The sequence below is a fragment of the Protopterus annectens genome, chromosome 1.part0, assembly GCF_019279795.1.
Source record: "Protopterus annectens isolate FY-2018-M chromosome 1.part0, PAN1.0, whole genome shotgun sequence".
NCBI lineage: Eukaryota > Metazoa > Chordata > Ceratodontiformes > Protopteridae > Protopterus > Protopterus annectens.
The window spans coordinates 1,306,284,340-1,306,307,380 of NC_056725.1; the positions used below are offsets into that span (position 1 = coordinate 1,306,284,340).

At 43.6% G+C, this 23,041-nt stretch overlaps 1 protein-coding gene across 1 annotated transcript in view; it reads right to left on the reverse strand.

Annotated features, from left to right (window-relative positions):
• Positions 1-23,041, reverse strand: part of EIF3D (eukaryotic translation initiation factor 3 subunit D) — a 1,307,751-nt gene that overhangs the window by 878,192 nt on the left and 406,518 nt on the right. Inside the window, 1 exon segment of the mRNA XM_044070941.1 lies at positions 1,790-1,875. Coding sequence (XP_043926876.1) covers positions 1,790-1,875 — 86 coding nt within the window.

A 23,041-nucleotide genomic window follows, 5' to 3' on the forward strand; every position in this document is an offset into this window, starting at 1 on the left:
ACAGAAAGACTTGCGGGGCGCAGAAGCTTACCAACAGTCCTGGATACAGCAACTCTGTATCTGGACTAGGCCAGTTACAGGAAAAGTGGGAAACAAGCGCAAGTGCGGCTTTTAAACCAGAACATTGAAAGAGATGGAAAAGAACTGCCCAAATGGCCAATAGCTACAATTTCTGGGCCAGGAATCACTCCTCTTGTGGTAGATAGGCTGCCTGATGCTTACCACTCTCACTGCTAAGCTAGAAGGCTTTACTCCAACACAGAAAGGTTTGGGGGCTCAGAAGCTTACTAACAATCCTGGATACAGCAACTCGGTGACCAGACTAGGCTAGTTAGAGGAAAGGCAGAAAACAGCCACAAGTGCGGCTTTCAAACCAGAAAGTTGAAAGAAATGGAAAAAAAACTGCTCAAACAGCCAGTAGCTACAATTTCTGGGCCAGGCACCACTCATCTTGTGGTAGATAGGCTGCCTGATGCTTACCACTCCCACTGATAAGCTAGAAGGCTTCCCTCCAACACGGAAAGACTTGGGGGGCTCAGAAGCTTACAAAGAGTCCTGGATACAGCAAATCTGTACCTGGACTAGACTAGTAACAGTACAGGCAGGAAACAAGCGCAAACACAGGCTTTTAAATCAGAAGGTTGAAAGAGATGGAAAAGCTTCCCAAACAGCCAATAAACTATAATTTCTGAGCCAGAAACCACCCCTCCTGTGGTAGATAGGTTACCTAGTGCTTACCACTCCCAATGATAAGTCAGAAGGCTTCTCTCCAACACAGAAGGGCTTGGGGGGCTCAGAAGCTTACCAACAGTCCTGGATACATCAAATCTGTACCTGGATTACACTAGTTATAAGAAAGGCGGGAACCAAATGCAAAACATACTTTAAACCAGAAAGTAGAAAGAGATGGAAAAACTGCCCAAACGGCCAATGAACTATAATTTCAGGACCAAAACCCACTCTTCCCGTGGTAGATAGGCTACCTAGTGCTTACCACTCACACTGATAAGCTAGAAGGCTTTCCTCCAACACAAAAAGGCTTGGGGGGCTCAGAAGCTTACCAACAGTCATACTATTAAGTGCACTACTAGATTCTATGATCTTCCACATACCATTTAGTTAAAGTTGTGTTAGCTGACCACAGAAGAGTTTTCAATTGCACCATCAGCAACATAGGTTTCAAGCAGTGGTATGGATGACAAAAAGTTAACACAGAGGAAGAACCAAATGCTAATAGGGAAGCTCTTCTCCTTCAGGGAGAGGTTCAAGTTTTTGGTCTGTTCATCAGTTTCCAATCGGCAGTTGACAAATACAGTAAAGCAATGCTGAAAGATGACCCGGGTGGGCCATTCTCATACATGCATATAAAATGGACTGCAAGGAATGTCAAATAATGCACTGCAGTGGGTACAATTAGCATGACAGCAATGAGGACCCCTCTGTTCAGTTCTCAACCATCAATAAGGAAGAGGATGACTATGGCAGCTCTCACACTGCCTAAGGTCAATACAAGGTAAATCCAAAAGTATATATTAAATAACCATTCTATTAGCCAGGACATCACCCCATGCCCATTCTCAAAAACAGTTAACCTGTTTACTTAATGATCTGTTGAAGTCTCATCAAGTCTCACCTAGCAGTTTCAAATAACACGCTATGCAGATCTTACCACCAGGAGGCATTTTAAGGAGGACAGTTTTATTTAAAGCAACATTTTAATTATTTTCGGCATCAGTGCCAGTACCCAAACCATCATCAGTCTTCATTACCAAAAATTTTAACTACTGACCTCTCCTTCTGCTTGGCACTTTTGGGCAGTGTCTGCAAGTTAAGCTGCACCATGTTCCGTCTATCCTTATCCCTTCGAAGATTCCTCTAATGCAAGAGAAATAAAGAAAACACTACAAGTTAGTTTGTAATAAGTATTTACACAATGAAATTAAATGTTACATTTCTTTCACATACACAGAAAGAGATAGCAGGAGTGCAAGTACACACAAACACGTGTATACAAATACACACAGATGAAACAAGTCTAAATGGTTAAAACATTTTTAAAAGGCTTTCAGGGAAGTCCAGGTAACTGCTTCACATGTGCCTTGAGCAGAGCTACTCCAGAAGAAAGTAGCTGTAGTAGTTGCTATTCTAAAGAACACCTGCATACTGCGATGGTTATAATGAAAACAATGTAGTCAACCAGCCATTTTGAAAACGTTTTCATAGATACAACTTTTCCCAACTTGTCATAGCAGAAAAAAAGTGAAGAAAATAAACTGATTAGATCTCCTCTATTCCTTGGTTCTTTCTATTCCTTGGTTCTTTCAACTATCTGTATGCATCAAGAAATGCAAGCAGTTTTCCCTTTATTTTGGAGCTTTAGGGGAAAAACTGTGCTGCAGAGATGGCTTATAGATACCATCTTTGGAATGAAAATGGGCTTGTTCTCAAAGCTAATCCCTCCTAAAAAAAGTATGCAAATGGCTTAGAAAATAAAAACTAAAAGTTCAGAGACCTTCTGGGCAGAAGGAATACTGACAAACACTGCCTGTCATAAAGGCAGTTTAATGGCCCAGGCAATAACTAGTTCAGAGAGACAGATTAAGTCCCTAGCAGGGTCCACTGGATTTCTAGGAGGTCTTGAATGAAGTACACCCTCAAACGTCTGGCTATAAAAGACTATCCAGAACAACATTCACAGGAAGATTGGTTAGGATAGTTGAAAGGGGGGAAACTGACAAAAGCAAAGGACAGCCCTAAGTTAAAACACATAGCCCAGAAACCGCTGTGCTGAGGCGAACTGAAATCACTTTGAACAGCTGATCACCATTAAGAACATTTTTTTCTATTTATGATTTCCTACAAGTAGGTTTTCTTTACTTTACGGGTGCAAACTTCTGTGGTGTGTGCTTCCTAGTTTGGGATTAGTGATCTATTCTTCAGGTATTTGAGTACAGTCCGACTAGACTGAGGCATAGCCTCTTGGTGAGTTAACACTGCCTGGGGAGAACCATGGCTTATTTTTGGAGATGCAGTGTAAAAGAACAAGTGCGTATGGGCCAAAAAGAAGCTATTCAAAATGATGCTCTCCCTCCCCTAGTTGGCTATCCCTAATACTTTCTAGACTGAAGGGAAGGCATAAAGTAGCCCCTTGATCCAATTATGCTCTCCCACCCCTAGCTGACCATCCCAAATACCTTCAGGGCTGGAGGGAAGACATAAAGTAGCCCCTTGCTCCAGGCTTCTTGGAATGGGTCCCTGGAGCAGTAATATTTGGTAAAATGTTTTCAGGGGTTACAAACAAGTATATCTAAAAGGGCCCTCATGATCTATACTGTGTGCCTAAAGATTATCTGATAAGTCCAATTCTGGGAATTGGCTGTGGACCTGATCATGCAGCTATCCATCTAGTTATGTCCTGATAAGTTGCACAACACTTTTAAAAGATTACACTGCAATGCCAGATCCCATCTCCTCATGGTTATTCAGCATAACTGGGTACAAATGCTCCCTTGCATGCTGATGTATCATATCACTGGGGGGTTTCTTTGACAACTACAAACATCTTTGAAAACCTGCAGGGCACAGACTAGGGCTAACATCTTTGAAACTGATGTGCATGCTGATAAGGATCAGATCTCACTGTCCACCTTGATATGTCCAGTAATGTCTTCCCAGGTTAAGCCCATTCTCTAGGTCTGGAAGCTATTGATCAGAGACAAAGGCATCCCCAGTTTTTCTCTGACTTGGTCTGCCCAACAGAATAACACAGACCTTGGAATTTAATAAGCAGCACATTTCAAGGGAAGCAGGTACTGGAGCTACATATTCCTGAAGAGTCAAAATGCAGAGAGCCAAAATGCTCACACCTACCAAAGGAAGCATTTAAAATACAGGATACTTAACTTTCTCTAGAAGTTGTTTATTTTACATTTGTTTACCAGGAAAGCCCGAATGGGTGAAGAGCCCATTTTCTTTAGAGGCTCGGGGAGAAAAGCTCCCCACAGAAACAATGCAAGTAGAACATATCAAGGTGACACGATCGTTTGTAAAGAGAATATACAGAAAAATACAGGTAAATTCCTTGATAAGACATAAGGATGTATATAATTAGATGACAAAGTTCATACAATTAAGATATCTATTATACACACTGTCAAGTTGAATCCAAAGTTAAGCATACCTTCTTAAAAGTGCTGCAGCAGCAGCAAGCCATGGCAGCTGCATCCATAGCATCAACACCACACCTTACATCATGCCTATCCACCTTATGGAAGTACAAAGGTTTTCGAGATTTTCAGTATAAGAGTGGAGTTCACAAGACATTACAAAGCAAATGGGTGAGCTGCTTGAATGCCCCCTTGATACTGCACTGTATGGATCAAGGTAGTTTAAAGCCCCCAATACCCAATGCTGCAAAAGTATAGACTTGTGTCAAACTGGTTTGACAATTTACTCTCATTATCTGACAGTATGCACCAAACCACTTCCCCGCATCCAACAAGAGGACTACTGCATCAGTTATGCGGTTGCATAAAAGTACTTAGTCTCCTCCACTCTGCAAAAGGAGTTATGCTTCAAAATAAGTGTGTTGAGAATCTGGTTCTAGAGAGGCCTTTTTAAATGCAAACTCAAATGTCTGCAACAGAGGAAGGATGATGGGTTTAGCATGGTCAATGCCCAGCAGGGTGATGCACTGTCAAACTCCAAAGGCTTCATCAGGTCGAGCAGCTTCCCAAAGGAGGTATCTTCAAGGGAGAAGCTGGATAACAATGACTTCTCACAGTGAGTATCAGAAAATTTGAGAATTACAGGCTAATTCATCAGCTACATGCTCAGTGATATGGAGTCACTCCTCAGCAAATTTTAGACAGTCAAAAATGGCCAGGACAGATGGCAGTGGGACAGCTGCCCTTGGGCCTGACTCCCAATCCAAAGGCAGTGGACCCTGAAAGTGTGTGTGTGTGTGTGTGTGTGTGTGTGTGTATTTGGGGGGGCATCAACTTCAAATTAACAAGAAAACGTGGCATAACATCTCATTTATATAAAGGATGAGGATACTAGCCTCCACAGCAGAACTGTCTAAGCCAATGCAGGATTAACAATCAGTGTGTGAGGCTGTAGTGCAGCAGCTGTACGAACTGAAGCCCGGTCCACTGTAGAAAGCACTGTCCCACAACAAGGTAAAAGTATACATTAGAGGAAAGCCAAGTTGACAACCAAAGAAAACAGCACCCTTTGGCATAGGAAATGACAGCTTGTGCTCCTAATAGTTTGAATGACTTAGCCTGACTTTTCAAGACTTTTTCCAAATTCAAAATAATCAAGTTTCTATTAGGTGTTTGGGACCTACACAAAAAAGCCACTGAAGGAGAAAGTTCAACAGTAGTATCTACCTACCACAGACTCATTTGTTTGCAATTTCTTCACACCCCAAAAAGAAAGGGAGCATGTCAGTCTACCATGACGTGCCATACTTCAAAAACACAAAGAAAACTTGTCTGCGTGGAAAATCTAAGATTCCCTATAGTTCTACCTAATAAAAAAACATACTATGAATATCCAAACTAATAACAGGTGGTAGAATTATTTTTTTATAAAACTTTCCGAAGTGTAAATCCCCTAATGAAAGTAGGGAAACACAAGCTGGTACAAGTCGAATCTTCTTTAATAAAGACACACAAACAAGTGATGCAAATAGATGAAAAAAAAAAAAAGAATAAAGTTTAGAAATTCACCATTCCATTTATATACCTGTTTAAAAGCATGGAAGTGGCTTACTTCGGTAGCTGTGTTGTAAAAGACAGTTAAGTATGTTTACTTGCTAAATAGCCTTCCCTCATACACCAATGTGATATTCGACACAGTGCTACCATACTTCAAGTTCTATGAATCCAAGATATGTTAAATTAAACTAAAAGTTAAACTAAAAATTAAACAATAATTGCTAAAACTTCCTGAAAGCATTTCATTGTAGTATCAAAAAAAACCAAGTTAACATAAGTCTTCCACAAAAAGTTTTTATCAACATGCAGAAGCATTTTTAACATAGATCGCTTTCATTTATTAGAAAGTCTTCAGGTTTGTGTGTCAAGTAGGAAAAGCAACTAAAAAGTAAAAATGAAATAACAGTACACAACACTACACTTTGTTGGGATAAAAACAATATATATTTAAGAAACTGTACTACAAAAAACAAATCCTAAAAAAAAAAAAAAAAATCACACTCTTGAGAATATCTATATGCACCTTGTAGGTATAGCATGCAAGGGGCATCAGCAGTGAACTTCTCCTTACTTCCACAAGAGGTTGGCATCAGCATGACATCCCTGACCACACACAGCAGGTACTGCACTTTGCTCCCCTCACCCACTGCCATGGGAAATCAGACCACATGCATGTGCCCCCTTGGCATGCCCACTCTCTCCCCCTTGGACAGGCATGTTATTCTCCCTGACCATGCCATGAAGCATCTAATCCAGTAATCAGACTTATGTCATCTGGGCTGTAATGAAGGCATTATCCATCTACACCACTACTGCAGGCTACCTTTAGCTGATAATTCTTTACAATGGTCTTTCTTCCTTTCAGCTCAGATAAAGCTAATAAAAATAAGGGGGCCCAGCAGGCAGCAATATCAGTACTTTGCCATACCACAACATATCTGTCAACAAAGTATTTGCATACAACCAAGGCTGAGGTAGGCACCAGGGGGTGGACACTCCTTAGGTATATGACCAGAAGAATACAGGCCAACGGAGCTCTGTCAGTTTAAAATATTGACTTAGAGACATTAACTACTGGTTGCCCTTTGAATACCAATTCTTGAACAAAAATAACAGGTGAACAAAATGGGGAAGCAACTCCTCAGAGCATGTCGGCTAACATCACAGTTCTCATACAGCTCAACAAAAAAAAGCCACTAATTGGAAAACCCCAGGCCCAGATGCAGTACCTAACTTTTGGCTTAAAGTATTAACTTCTTTACATGAGGATCTAGCCGTGAGTAAGAACTATTTATATGCACACACTGAACAGACACCGCACTAGATAACAACAGGAAAAACAATGCTCTTACTTAAGAGTGAACCTGCAAGCTACCCTAAAAATTATAGACCAATAAAAAGAAGTTATGTACTCACCATAACATCCCAAGTTTGTAGTCCATCTCGCCCTTCATTCTTATATATGGGGTTTGGAGGCAATCCTTGGCTCCAACTCGGCCTATTACAAAGCTCAAAGTCTTCTAGCTGGCTCATGGCTAGGCAGGTATCCCATAGTGCACCAGTACAATCCCCAGATCTTGTTTGCTGTAAACTACAGAAAGACCGAACTAAAGCTATTCAGAAAGAACAATAATGAAAGGTCTCCACCCGTTATGGAAAAATTATCCTGTCGCCAGATCCTTCCAGGGCAGGGGTAGGAGGGTGCGTTCGTAAGAATAAAGGGTGAGATGGACTACAAACATGGAACGTTATGGTGAGTACATAACTTCTTTATGTTCTGTAGTCCTATCTCGCCTTCATTCTTACATATGGGACACAGTCCCTAGCACCTTATTCTTGGGTGGCTCACGGAAAAATACTCCTGAGTACCGTGGAACCAAAGAAGGCTCTACCCCTAGAGGTCAGGTCCAATTTGTAATGAGTAATAAAGGTGTGAGGGGTAGCCCAGGTTGCTGCTGCACAAATATCAACTGGAACTCTGGCTTGGAAGGCTGCAGATGTAGACTGGGATTGTGTAGAATGAGCCTTAATCTTGAACGGTAAAGGCTTTCCATTGGAAGAATTAATGGAGATGCAACTCTAAATCCAATTCGAAAGGGTCACTTTGGAAACTGGGAGACCTAACCTGGAGTCAGAGAAAGATGCAAACAATTGGTCTGACTTCCTGAATTCCTTAAGTCCTGTGTAGATAGAAAGTACAGTTTTGTACCTACCATAAATGTAGATGTTCGAGTGTATACACTGCTGCAGTCATTGCACTTGGGTTATCCTGCCGTCAGGCGGTCCCTCAGTCAGCCAGAGTTCCAAAGTCTTGGTCCGGCATCAGTTGCTGTCGCTTCTTCCCTGACGTCAGTGCGCCAGGGGTATATAAGATGCAGCCGACGCCATTTTCTTCAGTTTTTTTTGCCCCAGATGTCAGGTGCCCCCAAAAAGGTAGGCGATGTAAATTGCTAATAAAACATACATAAGAAAAGCAATCAAAAACTTTTTACCAGCAAATACTCCCCATAGGTAGCAAGGGGTAGAAGGCCTAGGTAAGTACCAGAAAGGAAGGGGGGAAGGAAGGAGGGTAACCTAGACTGCAGCAGTGTATACAATCGAACATCTACATTTATGGTAGGTACAAAACTGTACTATGTTTATCGTGTTACACTGCTGCAGTCATTACACTTGGGTAGAATCCCAAAGCGGAGGTAGGGTGGCTGGTTCTATAAGGCATTAGGGGTGGCTATAAGGCCCTGCAGCACTGCAGTGGTAAAGCCAGCCCTGGATTTAGAATAAAGAGGCAGATGGTAATGCTTGGTGAAGGTATGTACAGAACTCCAAGTTGCTGCTTCCAAAATGTCCTTGGTAGGTACTCCTCTGAGGTAGGCAGTTGAAGTGGCTGTTGCCCTGGTGGAATGAGACCTAATGCTGTTAGGTATAGCTTTCCCATGGTGTGTATAGCAGAAACGTGTACAGTGCCCTATCGGTTTTGAAATGGCTTTTCCCTGTGCTCCTACAGCATATGCTACAAATAATTGCTCAGTTTTCCTGAAAGCTTTCGTTTTGTCCAAGTAGAAGTGTAACTGCCTCTGTATGTCCAAGGAATGCAGAAGTCTTTCCCCTTTATTCTGTGGATTTGGATAAAAAGTTGGCAAGTGAATAGTTTGGTTTAGAGCCACACTTGATACCACCTTTGGCATAAAAGTAGGGTTTGTTCTTAAAGACACCCTGTCTTGGTGGAAAATGATGAAAGGTTCCACTGCCATTAGTGCCTGTAATTCTGAAACTCTTCATACTGAGGTTATTGCCAGGTGCAGAGCAGTTTTCCAAGAGACATATTTTAAGTCTGCTGAGTTAGCTGGCTCAAAAGGAGGGAAAGTTAATTGTTCCAAGACTAAGTTGAGGTCCCAAGTTGGAGTTGGTGCTCTACAGGGCGGTCTTATGTTTTTAGCCCCTCTGAGGTACTGTTTTAGCAAAGGATTAGAAAAAATTGATGGGTCTGTGTTGTAATGAGCAGAGATGGCAGAGGCATGGATCTTAACGGATGAAAATGAGAGGCCTTTGTCCAGCATCTCAGTTAAGTACTGTAGTATCTGAGGAATATTTGGGACAAGAGGGTCAAGGCTGTGAGCCTGGTTCCAGGCACAGAATCTCTTCCATTTATCCAAATAGGCTTTCCTGGTGCTAGGGCCTTCTGGCCTCCAGAATGACATCCATTACAGCTTTGGAGAGAGACATTGCTTGCTTGACTAAGGAATCTTCCATGCAGCCAGGTTTAAAGTCTTGAGCTGGCTGTGAAGTATCTGATTGTTTTGCTGAGTCAGAGGATGTGGGATTTGAGGCAAAATCCATGGTGGACCTTGTGCTATGTTCTTTAAGATTGGGTACCAGTGCTGGCGTGGCCAGTCTGGAGCAATCAGGATCATCTTTGGCTTTTCTTGTCTGGCTTTTAGGAGTACCTTTGAAAGGCGAGGTAGTGGTGGGAAAGCATATACTTGTAGGTTTTTCCAGCTGAATGAGAGGGCATCTACTTTCCATGCTTGTGGGTGGTAAGTCCTTGTGCAGAATTTCTGTAGCTGGCAATTCATTGGGGATGCAAACAGATCTATGTCTGGGCTCCACCATTTTTGTGTTATCATTCTGAATATTTGTGGATGTAATTTCCACTCCTGCGGATCCATGATGTTTCTGCTCAAGTCGTCTGCCAGTGTGTTTTTCTCTCCTGGCAGGAATTGTGCTTGCAGATGAACTTGATAGGTTAGAGCTGTGTTCCACAAGGTCATGGCTTGTCTGCAGAGGGGATATGAATGAGTGCCCCCTTGCTTGTTTATGTACCACATAAGTGTGGTGTTGTCTGTCTTTAATAGTTGTTGTCCTGGATGCAGAAGGTCATTGAAAGCTATAAGGGCATTTTGTACAGCTAGCATCTCTTTTTGATTGATGTGAAAATGCCTTTGTTTTGCGGGCCATTTGCCCTGAATACATTTTTACTGCCATGTGTGCTCCCCAGGCGTAATCCGAAGCATCTGTTGTCAATGTTTGCCTGGCTGTGGGTTGAGTGAAGGGATGTCCCTTGCTGAGGTGACAGGCTTGAGCCCACCATCGAAACTCCTGTTGAAGGCAAGGAATAAGTGGTATTACTGTTTCCAAACTTTGACAGTGTCGAGACCAGACACTATTTAGGTACCGCTGTAGTTTCCTCATATGCAGTCTGGCATATGGAATTAGTAGTATGCAAGATGCCATGTAACCCAAGGTCTGCAGAATTTTTCTTGCAGGGAGTTGGGTTTTTGTTGCCATCAATTGGAAATAGTGTCAGTTGTCCTTGCTTGTCTGGCGTGATATAAGCCATCTGGGCCATTGTATTTAAGCTGGCACCCAGGAATATTATCTCTTGTGAGGGCACTAGTTTTGACTTCTTTTCGTTTACTGTGTAACCTAGGCAAATTAGCAATCTTTTTACAAACGCCAGATGCTTTAGAAGAATGCATTTGCTCTCTGCTTGAATAAGGCAGTCGTCCAAGTACGGGTAAATTTGAATTCCTTTTTGTCTGCAAAATGCAATTACTGGTGCCAGGCATTTTGTAAAGACCCTGGGCGCAGTAGATAAGCCAAAGGGCAGTGCAGAGAATTGGTAATGCATTGAACCAGCTAAGAATCTGAGGTATCTTCTGCAATTTTGTCTGATAGAGACATGCAGGTATGCCTCCTTGAGGTCCAAAGTTAAGAGCCAAGCTTTCTTGCCCAGCATGGGAAAAAGCTGCGGTAGTGTCAACATTTTGAATTTTGGAACATCCAGGTAAGTATTTAGAGAAGAAAGATCCAGAATGGGCCTCCAGGCTTTGGCCTTTCTGGGAACCAGAAAGAGTCTTGAGTAAAATCCTTGTCCTTGCTCCTGTGTTGGTACCTGTTGAATAGCTCTCATGTCCATGAGTGCTGTAATTTGTCTTTGAGCCTCTGCCCATTGATTTGGTGGCAGATTTGGCAATCCTTTTAACCTTGGCAGAGTGTGAAAGTGGAACCTGTAACCTTGAGATACAATACTGAGAACCCATTTGTCTTTGGTGATCATATGCCAACTGTGACAGAAAAGTGCCAGTTTTCCCCCCAAGGGGGCTGCCAAGAGAGAATGTAGTGGGAAGTCATTGGGGCTGTTTTTTATAAGGTTGAGGCCTGTCTTCCCCTTCTTTCTGGGTTGAAGCACCCCATTGTCGAGGCCTGTAAGAACCTTGTGGTTGACCTCTGCCTCTTGGACGTCTGTATCTGCCCCTTTTAGGTCTGTCTGAAACTGGAAAGGACCAATTTTTCGTTGGCCAATTTCTGCTAAATCGAGGAGGCTGAACCTGTAAGAAATCCTTCACCGTTTGCATAGATTTTTGCCTTATCCTCCATTTTCTTTAATACCTCTTCTGCCTTAACTCCAAATAAAACATCCTGCTGCAAAGGTGCATCCAATAATTTTGCTTTAACATGATCTGGTAAAGTCTGCTCTTTTAACCAAGCATGTCTTCTAATGACAGACCCTGTAACTGCTGCTCTGCAGGAGGCCTCTAATGAATCAAAACCACATTGCAAAGTATGTTTTCCCACTTGTTCAGCTGCATGCAATAAATCCTGCATTTCCTTATAATTAGGAAAATCTGAATTTGGAAGCATTTTTTGTTTCAACTGATACATCAGAAATTGCTGATATTTAAGCATGTGAAACTGGCAATTTAAGGCCCTCATTGCTAAAGTTGCAGAAGTATATACTTTCTTCCCCCATCTGTCTAATGCTCTGGAATCTCTGTCAGAGGGTACTGGATTTTTTGCTGTAGAGGCCTTTACCCCTTTGGGACCCTGGGAAATAGTTTCAGGGTCAGCAACAGGGCTTTTATAAAGAAATTTGTGAGAGTCAAGGACTCTGTAGTATCTGTCTGGCTTAACTGGAGCAGGAGGTAAAGTATCAGGATTTAAACTGGATTCAGAATACACATCATCCACAATATCCAACACTGGCGGAATAGCAAGGGGTCTGTGTTGAGGTAATAAAAGAAAATCTTTGAGCCTTTTCTTGGATTCTGAATAATCCTGGCCCTCCCAATGGAAATGCTCCCTCGTGGTATGTAAGGTTTTCCCCAAAGGAGTAGTCCTCTGGTGGAGAGGCTGAAGGAATTGATTTCTCAGCATCAGAATCCTCATAAGAGGGTAAAGAGTATCCTTGGTCTGAGGATGAATCTGAAGAGATGGACACCTGGTCGGATGAGTCGTAGTCTGCATCCTGTCTAGGCCTTTTATCAGGAGGAGGGTGGGACCCCCTGATTAGAGTAATTAAGTCTTCGGCCATTTTGAGCATCTGTATCTTAGGCATGGAGGCCTGTCCTGGTGAATGTTGAAGTTGTTTCTTTGTTTTTAAAGGGGTTTTAGACTTAGCAGAAGATTTAATGGTTAACTGAGTAGGTCTGAAAACACCCTCTGAAGCTGCGGGTTGTTCAGCTGCTCCGGATGCCTCTGAAGGGTTAGTCTCGGTAGGCTGTAAATCTGGTGTATCCGAAGGCCCAGCCATCTCCACGTGGGAGTCAGAGGCGGCCTGTGGTTCCCAAAGAAGCAGTCGTCGGGGGCTGCGAAGGCGCCTCACTGAAAACCAGAGAACCGGCGACTGGCCTAGAAGAGGCTTCGTCGTCAGTTTTGGGCCTCGGATGTCTGTCCTTGTCTTTGCGCTTTTTGTGAATCCCGGTCATCGGTTGTTCCGATGGCATGGTGTAATTGAATTTTCTGCCAAAATAATGTCGGGCAAAATCAAACAGACATTTAATAGTGTGCTTGTTAAACCTAGCACAAAACCGACAACCTGTGACGTCCTGGTCTGGGCCTAGGCATGAGATACAATAAGAATGGAAATCCTTATGAGGTATTTGCTTCCCACAAGAAATACAATTATTAACTTTTCTGGCATCAGTTTGAGGCAAGAAAAAGTTTCCCCAACGGGGTACTTCGCTTTGTAGAAGACTTCAGTTGGTTCTGAATTCGGAATGAAAATCTCAGGAGTTGGCCGACCAGCACTTGCGAACTGCTTTTGCTTCAGGCACCGCAGCAAGAAAGACTGAAGAAAATGGCGTCGGCTGCATCTTATATACCCCTGGCGCACTGACGTCAGAGAAGAAGCAACAGCAACAGACGCCGGACCAAGACTTTGGAACTCTGGCCAACTGAGGGACCGCCTGACGGCAGGATAACCCAAGTGTAATGACTGCAGCAGTGTAATACGATGAACATCCGTAATTGTCTGTGAACATCCAAACTGAAGAAATCTGTATTCTGCTGCGATGGAATGATTAGCAGCTCTACAGTTTGGTTCAAGTTATTATAAGAGCACACTTTAGGGATAAAAGATGGATTTGTGTGAAGAGATACTCTATCTTTGTGGAAAATCAAATAAGGGGGCTTGATAGACAGCTCTTGTAATTCTGACACTTGTCTAGCAGATATGATGGCTACTAGAAACAAGGTCTTCCAAGACGGAAACTTCAACTGGCATGAATGAGCAGGTTCAAATGGTGGAGAAGTTATTTTGGACAGGATGAAGTTTAGATCCCAGGAAGCTACCGGTTCCTGAAAAGGATGTCTCAGCAAAGTAGCACCTTTAAGGAAGGTTTTGCACAATCTGTGTGACATCAGGTTAGACTCATGTTGACCCAAATGAAAATTTGATATTGCTGCCAACTGAACCCTAATTGTGGCAGCAGCAGATCCCTGGAGAAAAAGTTCAGACAAAAATTCTAAAACCAGTGGAATGGATGCAGTTAAGGGTCAGCATTCCTTTCTTCAGCCCATATAGAAAACCTTCTCCATTTGCTAGTGTATAGCTTTCTAGTGGAGGGTTTATGTGAAAATGTGAGAAAGCGGGTCACAGCGGGTGAAAAATCATGAAGCCTGACTAGGGATGGAACTGGAGCAGCCATGCTGTCAAGTTGAGGGTGTGGAGGCTGGGTGAAGAGAGCCTGACATGTGGGTCAAGAGATCTGGCACTGGGTCCAGAGTCCGTGGATCGTCTAGTAGATGAGGCCCGAGAAAGGGGACCAGTAAGGAATGATGAGAGAATCAATTTGCTTCCCAACAGTTTCACTTTCTGAATCACCTTGGATATGAGAGGAAAGGGGAGGAAAGCATCAAGGAGACCCAGAGGCCAATCATAAACAAGTGTGTCTCTCGGTGACTCCCCCCGAAGGGGGGGGGGGTGGTAAGGGAAAAGTAGCTGTTGCATTTGGAGTTGATCGGACTGGTGAAAAGATTGCAGCAAGGCTGTCCCCATTTGCTGAAGATCTGTTCCGCTATTTCCTGTTTCAGAGACCACTCGTGAGGCATCAAGATTGCCCGGCTAAGTTTGTTGGCTATCACGTTGGTTGTCCCTGCGATGTGCGTTGCCAGTAGAAAGCACTGGGAAGATATCGCCCACTTCCAAACACGAATCGCCTGCCGACAAAGGGGGTAAGATCTGGTTCTGCATTGCTTGTTGAGATACCATACCACCAACATGTTGTCTGATTGGATCGTTATCATCCCAAGAGGAAAAAGGTCATGAAGTGTTTGCAATGCTAGAAGCACCGCCCTCATCTCTAGGATACTGATATGCAGGTGAGCTTCGTGATCTTGCCATGTGCCTTGGACAGACCTGCCTAGATAATGCCCCACCCTATTTGTGAGGCACCCGTGGTCACAATAGCAATGGGTTGGAGAGGAAGGAATGGATCGCCTGTCATTAGTTGGTCAGGATGAATCCACCAGCAAGGTCCTTTTTGCAAGACTCTGTTAAAAGATGTGGTGGGATAGAGACAGTTGTTGAAAGGACCACTGGGACGATAGAAGCCACTGAAGAATTTGCACATCTAATCTGGTAAGAGGGACTAGCATTATGGTGGAGGCCATGGTCCCCAAGAGTTTCAGCACTGTCTTTGCCTTGACTTTTTGAAGGGGAAGTAGATGGAGAACTTGTATGAGGTTCTGTGCTCTTCCTGCAAGGAGATGAGCTAACATGGTCACTCACTGTGTCTATTTCTGTGCCTATGAAAGTCACAAGTTGAGAGGGCGATAAGGCAGACTTTTCCCAGTTTATAGCGATCACCAACTGGGCACAAAGTTGGATAGTGGAATCTCTGGTTTGAAGGAGTAGATGCCTAGTGGAAGCTGTCAGGAGCCAGTCGTCCAGGTACGGAAATGCTTTGAATCCTAGACTTCTCAGGTGAGCTGTCACTACTGCTATACATTTGGTGAACACCCTGGGAGCTGTGGTGAGACCAAAGTGCAGAGCACGAAACTGGTAGTGACTGGCTCCCAGCCGAAGCGTAGGTGTCTCCTCAACGCTCTGTTCATTTTTTATATGGTAGTACGCATCTTGGAGGTCTATTGAGCACATCCGTGTCTTTTCCTAAAAGAGGGAGTACAGACTGCAGTGTCACCATCTGGAACTTGTCCTTTACGGATTTGTTTAATTTGCTAAGGTCTAAGATGGGCTTCCAGTTCCCTGTACATTCTGGCACTAAAAAGAATCTGGAGTAAGTTCCAAATCCTACCTGGTCTGCAGGGATGGTTTGGATGACTCTGTTTGCGAGCAACCTGTTCACTTCTGCAGTTGCTTGATCCCTGTGATTGGGTGGAACATCCGGGATCCTCTTGGGACCTAAGGTGGAAGAGAAAAGGGTATGAAATAATCTTCTGGTGATAATTCTTTGTACCCATTTGTCTCGGGTGATGCTTAGCCAGGCTTCTGGATACAAAGAAATGCGACCCCTGACAGGCTCCAGAGAAGCACAGCCGGGCCCCACATCAGGAGTGCTGATGTGGACGGCCTCGAAACGAATCACGGCCTCCCTGGTTTTGCGGTGTGCATCTGGGAAAAACCTCTGGGATTTCTTGAACCACATCTTACCACCTCTCTGACCCTTGGGGTATGGGACTAGAGGGGACAGTAAAACGTACCCCCACGGCAGACAGCATTTTCCATTCTTGCTCACACCTGGTGAGTGTCTTTTACCTTAGGTCCAAACAATGAAGAACCGTCAAAGGGGGAGTTGGTAAAGGTAGACTTGAACGTCTCTGCAAAATTACACAAGCGCATCCAGGAGTGTCTCCTAAGTGAAAGTTCTGAACCCGCTGCCCTGCTCGCTCCATCGGCTGCATAAGAAATCAGCCTCATGGAGGAGTTAACAATGGAATTCAAGGTGGACAACTGAGCAGACACCTTATCAAGGACTCCTTCAGTAGATGTACCTTGTAGAGTATCTCCCAACTCCTTAAGAAGATCTCTCTGAAGCCTTGTAAAATGTGTTAGATAGTTCAGCGATCGAAGTGTGAATGCCGCTGACAAAAATATACGCTTCCTGTATCTATCCATTGTTCAAGACTCCTTGTTCGGCAGATGGATAGATGAAGTCTCCGCTACTTCCTTCTTAGTGGCTGTCGCCACCACCATAGCATCTACAGGCACACCCTTGGATAAGAATTCCTTCTCTTTGGGAGCAGACAAAAATTTATTGCGTCTCCTGGGAATTGGCTCCACAGCATCAGAAGTCTCCCACACCTTCCGACTAACAAGGTCTAAAAGTTCATCGAAAGATGGAGACACCCAAGAGGCTGAAGGTTGAGACCCGAAAGCCTTCAGGTACACCAACTCCTCATCAGGAGGGGTAACAGTGGGCCAGCTGCCCCTCTGCTTAAGGATCTCCAAGATGTCTGCAAAAAAGACATTAGAGGACGACCTGGGGGACCCTTCTGACTCCTCGCGGTCAGTGTCGGAGGTAAGAGACTCATCCTGGGAGTCTACATGCTTCCTCTTGCATGTCCTCTTCTGAGGTGGCTCAGAACGATATTCCGGGGAGGTCTCGGAAGACTGGGGGGCCACCAACCGGGAGGGTCCTGAGGCTGAGGGTCTCTGCTGTCGAGAGAGAGAGTAGGTGCTGAGATGGAGGTCAGTGCCCGAGGGGGGGAAAGAGTGTCGGTACCCTTGGGTGGAGCTGATGAGAGGGGCAGCACACGCTGCATCATCTCGAAGGCAGACCTCTCCAGCTCAGAAGATCTCCTCGGCTCCGAGCAGAGGAAGCATCAGCTCCGAGACAGATGTAGGATCAGAGCTCACCATAGGAAGACTCGGAACCAAAGTGGTTTGGGTCCAAGTATCCCTGTCGGGGCCGACTGGTGAACTTCGACTACTAGACACCATGGATGGCACCGAAGGTGTCGGAGCAGAACTATGCTCAGAGACAGCCTTGAGGGGAGCTGGTACCGAACACTCAGGCTCCGAAAGCCCGGCACGGTTCAGAGGAACCACCACAACAGGGGGAATGGGCTCAGATGGCTCCGGGACCTACTAGGTTGGAGCCAAAAGCATTTTTGGCAAGGCAGACGACTTCAGGAATCTCTGCACTACTCTATCCACATCTTCCTCTGATAGGCTCCTGGAGGATCTGGACATCTGCAAGATAGGAGACGTTAAAGCTGGGGAGAACGGCAAGGACTGTGGACCGGCTCCGATGTAGTCTATCAGTAGTCTGCACTGAAATGCATGGGGCCAAAACTGAAGTCACAGTGTCAACAACTTTGATCGGCTCAGAGATCAGTGGAGCCAAGGAGGTAGAAGTCCTGTCCGGCTTAGAAATTTTAGGAGGTGGTTCCAAGAAGCACATGATGGTGCCGGGGAATGCCTCTTGGTAGATTTAGTCTTGTCTTTTTTGAAGGAATGAGATTTCGAGGAAGACGAACTGGCCAAGTTCCTGTAGAACTCTGGAGCTGAAAAAATGGAAAAACAAACAGGTTTCCTGCAAATGGATGGCTCCGAGGCAATAAACACAATGCAATAAACACAATTACTATGGCCATCTGTAATTGGCATTTTCTGGGAGCACTTTACACTTTTTAAAACCAGAGGGTTTATGGTCTTTTGCCTCTTTAGACATGATAACCGGAGAAACAGAAAAACACAAACACAACGAGGACTAGGTCCTCTAACTCAAACGGGCCTAACCATGGGAAGAGAAAATAACAGAGACCTAGGTCCTCTAACTTAAACGGACCTAGGTAGAAAGAAAGACTAGAAGGTCAGAAAACTATTAACTAGACTGCACACACAAATTCGGAATATGTAAATGTCCAAACTGTACCAGTGAAATCTATGCTCAAACACTAAGTCGTAGAACAAAAGGGTTGGAAATATCAAAAGACCCTTTACGCTAACTGAATTGCTAAATATCCAAGTTAAATATCAAAGCAGGTGATAGTTTAAATACCAACTCTCTAATACTAAGAAACACTGCACACGAAAAAGGTAAATTGAGCGCAAACGCGCACATTAACTGGAAACACTAAATATCTAAGTAATAACTATTTAAATTCAAAACTCCCTAACAATAAGAAACACTGAAAATATCAAAATAAACACAAATGCGCATGTTAAACAGAAAAAGGCTGGCACACAGGATACCAACGAAAACAACAAGTCCAACGGCCAACCAGTTCTCAACAATTAGTAATCTAAAGTCTGAAACTACTTCTAATACTACTTAAACACTATCAAGAGTCATATAAATTGCAAAACTACAGTAATACAGTAAAACTAGAAAAAAAGTCTTAAACTTAGCCACGGCCAAGCAAGAAGCACATTTGAACTCGTTGACGCGGCAAATGAGATCTGGGGATTGTACTGGGATACCTACCTAGCCACAAGACAACTAGAAGACTTTGAGCTTTGTAATAGGCCAAGTCAGAGTACAGGATTGGCTCCGAACCCCATATGCAAGAATGAAGGTGAGACAGGACTACAGAACATCTCGTCTTCCAATGACATATCAACTATACATGGGGATTGACACCGACAGATTTTAAAGTCATTTAGAAGAAAACTCAATTACGGCAGTAGAACAAAAGGGAAATAAAAGAAAGTCATACGGAACAAAGGATCATTTGTTGTTAAATAAAGTTATAGTGGAGAACTGGAAGAAAGGGAAGAATCTAAGTATGGCATGGATTGATTATAAAAAAGCATTTGATAGCATCCCACATTCATGGATAAAAGAGAGTGCTTAAAAATGTATAAGGTACATCCTACACTGATTGATTATATTACAGCAACCATGAAACAGTGGCAGACTACTTTGCAATTAAGCCATGATAAAGGACAGATTATTATCCCAGGGATAAAAATCCAAAGGGGGATATTCCAGGGTGACTCCCTGTCATTTTTGCTACTTTGCCTTGCCATTAATCCATTAAGCTGTATACTTAACAGCTTAGGTCATGGCTATAATTTGGCTTCTAGAAAGCAACAAAGTCTAATGACTTCTCATCTTCTCTTTGTCGATGATTTAAAATTGTATAGCTCATCAGATGAGGAACTGAAAGTACAGCTGCAGGTTGTCAAAACTTTTTCAGATGAAATTGGAACGTCATTTGGTCTTGATAAATGTGCAAAAGCAACCTTTAAAAAAGGAAAATTGCAGCACCAGGAAAACATCAGTTTGGGACAAGAATGTGATATAAAAGAACTTGAGCAAGAGGGGGTGTATAAATACTTGGAAATTGATGAAGGATCAGCAATAAAACATGAACAAATGCGAATAAAGCTTAGTAAGGAGCACTTTAGAAGACTTAAATTAATCGTGAAAACAGCACTGATACCAAGGAATAAGATCCAAGCTAAAAATCAGTTTGCTCTTCCTGTCCTAACTTACAGTTTTTTGCAGTGACTGACTGGCCTCAAAAAATGTTGGATAGACTGAATATTAAAACAAGAAGGATGCTTCATGCTCACCAAATGATTTATAAGAAGTGTATACCAAGATTATATATTCCCCGTTCTGAAAAAGGGATGGGCCTCCTTGAAATTGATTACATGTATAGATCTGCAATCGTGGGACTCCACACATCTACTGACCTCACAAGATCCAAAAGTGGTGAAAGTTTTAAAACATGAGGAGAATAAATCTAAGATGAGATCTCTGCTTAATTTAGCAGAAGCATATCGATGTCAAGCAGGAATGGAAATCAAATCAGAAGTGGATAAATCCAGGCAGCAACTGAATGTGCTAAAAAAAACAAAAGAAAGAATATAAGGGTGAAGGGACCAGATGAGAAGGCAAGAAATGTGGAAAAAACATAAAATATAGTTGCAAGTATAGGAAGCTTCTGGAAGAGCCTCATGCTGATCAAGAATGAGCGCAGGAATGGTTAAGGAGAGGTAAATTTACATCAAGAAATGAAAGGTTAATATTGGCAGCCCAAGAGAGTGGGCTATGTACACGCTGGTTTACTAAGTCCATTGAACATGTGGGAGAAAAGTACAGTTTTGTACCTACCATAAATGTAGATGTCCGAACAGGATAGCATCTGCAGTCCTAACAAATGGGTTGTCCTGTCGTCAGGCAGCTCTTCGGTCGGCCGGATTCCAAAGTCTGGGTCTGGCCTCGGCTGGTGTCGCACTTCACCCGACGTCATCTCTGCTGGTCTTCGGGTATAAAGGCATCAGCCGACCATTTTTCCTCAGTGTTTCTTGCCCCAGATGCCAGTTGCCCTCTTGGAAAACTAAATTTTGGGTAAATGCCAATGTTTCCAAAAAAGATAGTAGGCAAACACAAAAAATAAGCATGTATGTACATATATACAAACAAATACACCATAAGAGATCCCCCCCTAGCTAGCTATTAGGAGGGTAAATACCCTAGGAGTACCACAGAGGGGAAGGAGGGTGGGTAATTCTGACTGCAGATGCTATCCTGTTCGGACATCTACATTTATGGTAGGTACAAAACTGTACTATGTCCTTCAAGGATGCATCTGCAGTCCTAACAAATGGGTAGAATACCATAGCCACACTAGGGGAGGAGGAAGAAGAATTATGGTGTAGTTAGGATCCCTTGCAGTACAGCAGTGGCAAACCCTGCTCGGGATCTAGAGTATAGAGGTAAGTTATAATGCTTGGCAAATGTATGCACGGAGATCCAAGTAGCCTCAATAATGTCCTTGGTAGCCACAGAAAGCTGTGGTAGTGGCTGTAGCCCTTGTAGAGTGAGGTCTTATGTTCTGTGGAATTTGCTTTCCATGGTAGGAGTAACAGAATCTTATGCAATTTCCGATCCACTTGGAGATTGTCTGTTTGAAATTGCTTTTCCTTCCCTTCCTGTTGCATAAGCTACTAGAAGCTGGTCAGTTTTTCTATTGCCCTTGGTTCTGTCCAGGTAGTAGCGCAACTGTCTATGTACATCCAAGGTATGCAGCAGTCTTTCCTGTTCTGTGGATTGGGAAGAAGGTAGGTAGGTGGATTGCCTGGTTTAGAGACACTCTGGATACCACCTTAGGCATAAATGTAGGATTAGTTCTCATGGATACTCTATCTTGATGGAAGATTAGGAAGGGTTGTACTGCCATTAAGGCCTGTAGTTGTCAAACCCTTCTTGCTGAAGTAATTGCCAGTAGGAAAGCAGTTTTCCAGGATAGGTGTTGAAGATCTGCTGTTGCTGCTGGTTCGAATGGAGGGAGTGTCAATTTTTCTAGCACAAAGTTCAAGTCCCATGCTGGTAATGGTGGTTTCCTAGGAGGTTTTACATTCTTGATTCCTCTGAGGAACTGCCTGAGTAGAGGATGAGAAGACAGGGGATCGAGCTGTATTCTGCAGAAATAGCTGATGCATGTATCTTGATGGAGGAATAGGACAGGCCTGTATGGAGAAGCTCTGCCAAATACTCCAGGATGTTGGCAATATCTATCTTTGACACATCGTTTCCTCTTTCAGTACTCCAAATGACAAACCTTTTCCATTTCCCTGCATAGTTCCTTCTTGTAGAAGGTCTGCGGGCCTCAAGGATAATGTCTTTAACCCTTTGGGATAAATCTGGGTTAGTTGTTGTTATGTAATGTTCCAGGCAGTCAGTTGCAGAGTTTTTAGGTTTGGATGCATGATGTTGTAGTCGTTCTGAGTTAACATCAAAGGCATCAGGGGTAGTGCCCACGTTCTCCCCGAGACATGCTCCTCAGCAATGGATACCAGTGTTGTCTTGGCCAATTTGGAGCTATCAGAATTATCTTTGGACGCTCCTCTTTGATTTTCAGTAGTACCTTGTGCATCAAAGGAAGAGGTGGAAATGCATATGCTGTCAGGCCTTTCCAACTGAAGGATAGAGAGTCCACCTTCCATGCAAGTGGGTGGTATGTCCTTGTGCAGAATTTCTTGAGCTGGTGATTGAGTGGGGATGCGAATAGGTCTATTTGTGGCATTCCCCATTTCTTTGTGATGGCCTTGAAGATGTGTGTAGCATCCATTCGTGAGCATCCGAGGTAGTTCTGCTCAACATGTCTGCTAGGATGTTTTCTTTTGTACAAATATTGCCTGTAACTGAATGTTGTAGCTCAGAGCCATATTCCATAGGTCCAGAGTCATTCGGCATAGGGGGTATGAATGAGTGCCTCCCTGTTTGTTGAAGTACCACATGACTGTGGTGTTGTCTGTCCTTATCATTAAATGGCCTTCTTTGAGGAATGGTCTGAAATTCTGGATTGCTAGTTTTACTGCCAGCATTTCTATTTGATTTATGTGCAGGTGCAGTTGATCTGGAGTCCATAATCCTTGTATGCATTTGTCCAGCATGTGGGCCCCCCAACCTAGGTCTGAGGCGTCCGTTGTGATGGTTTGGCTTGCTTGAAAGTTGTGGAAGGGCAAGCCTGGGTTTGACTGGCATGCTTGAGCCCACCATAGGAACTCTTGTTTCAGGCATGGGATTAGTGGTATTTCGGTTTCTAAGCTGTGCCTGTGTTGAGACCATAAATTCTTTAGGTACCACTGTAGCTTTCTCATATGCAGTCTGGCATGGGGG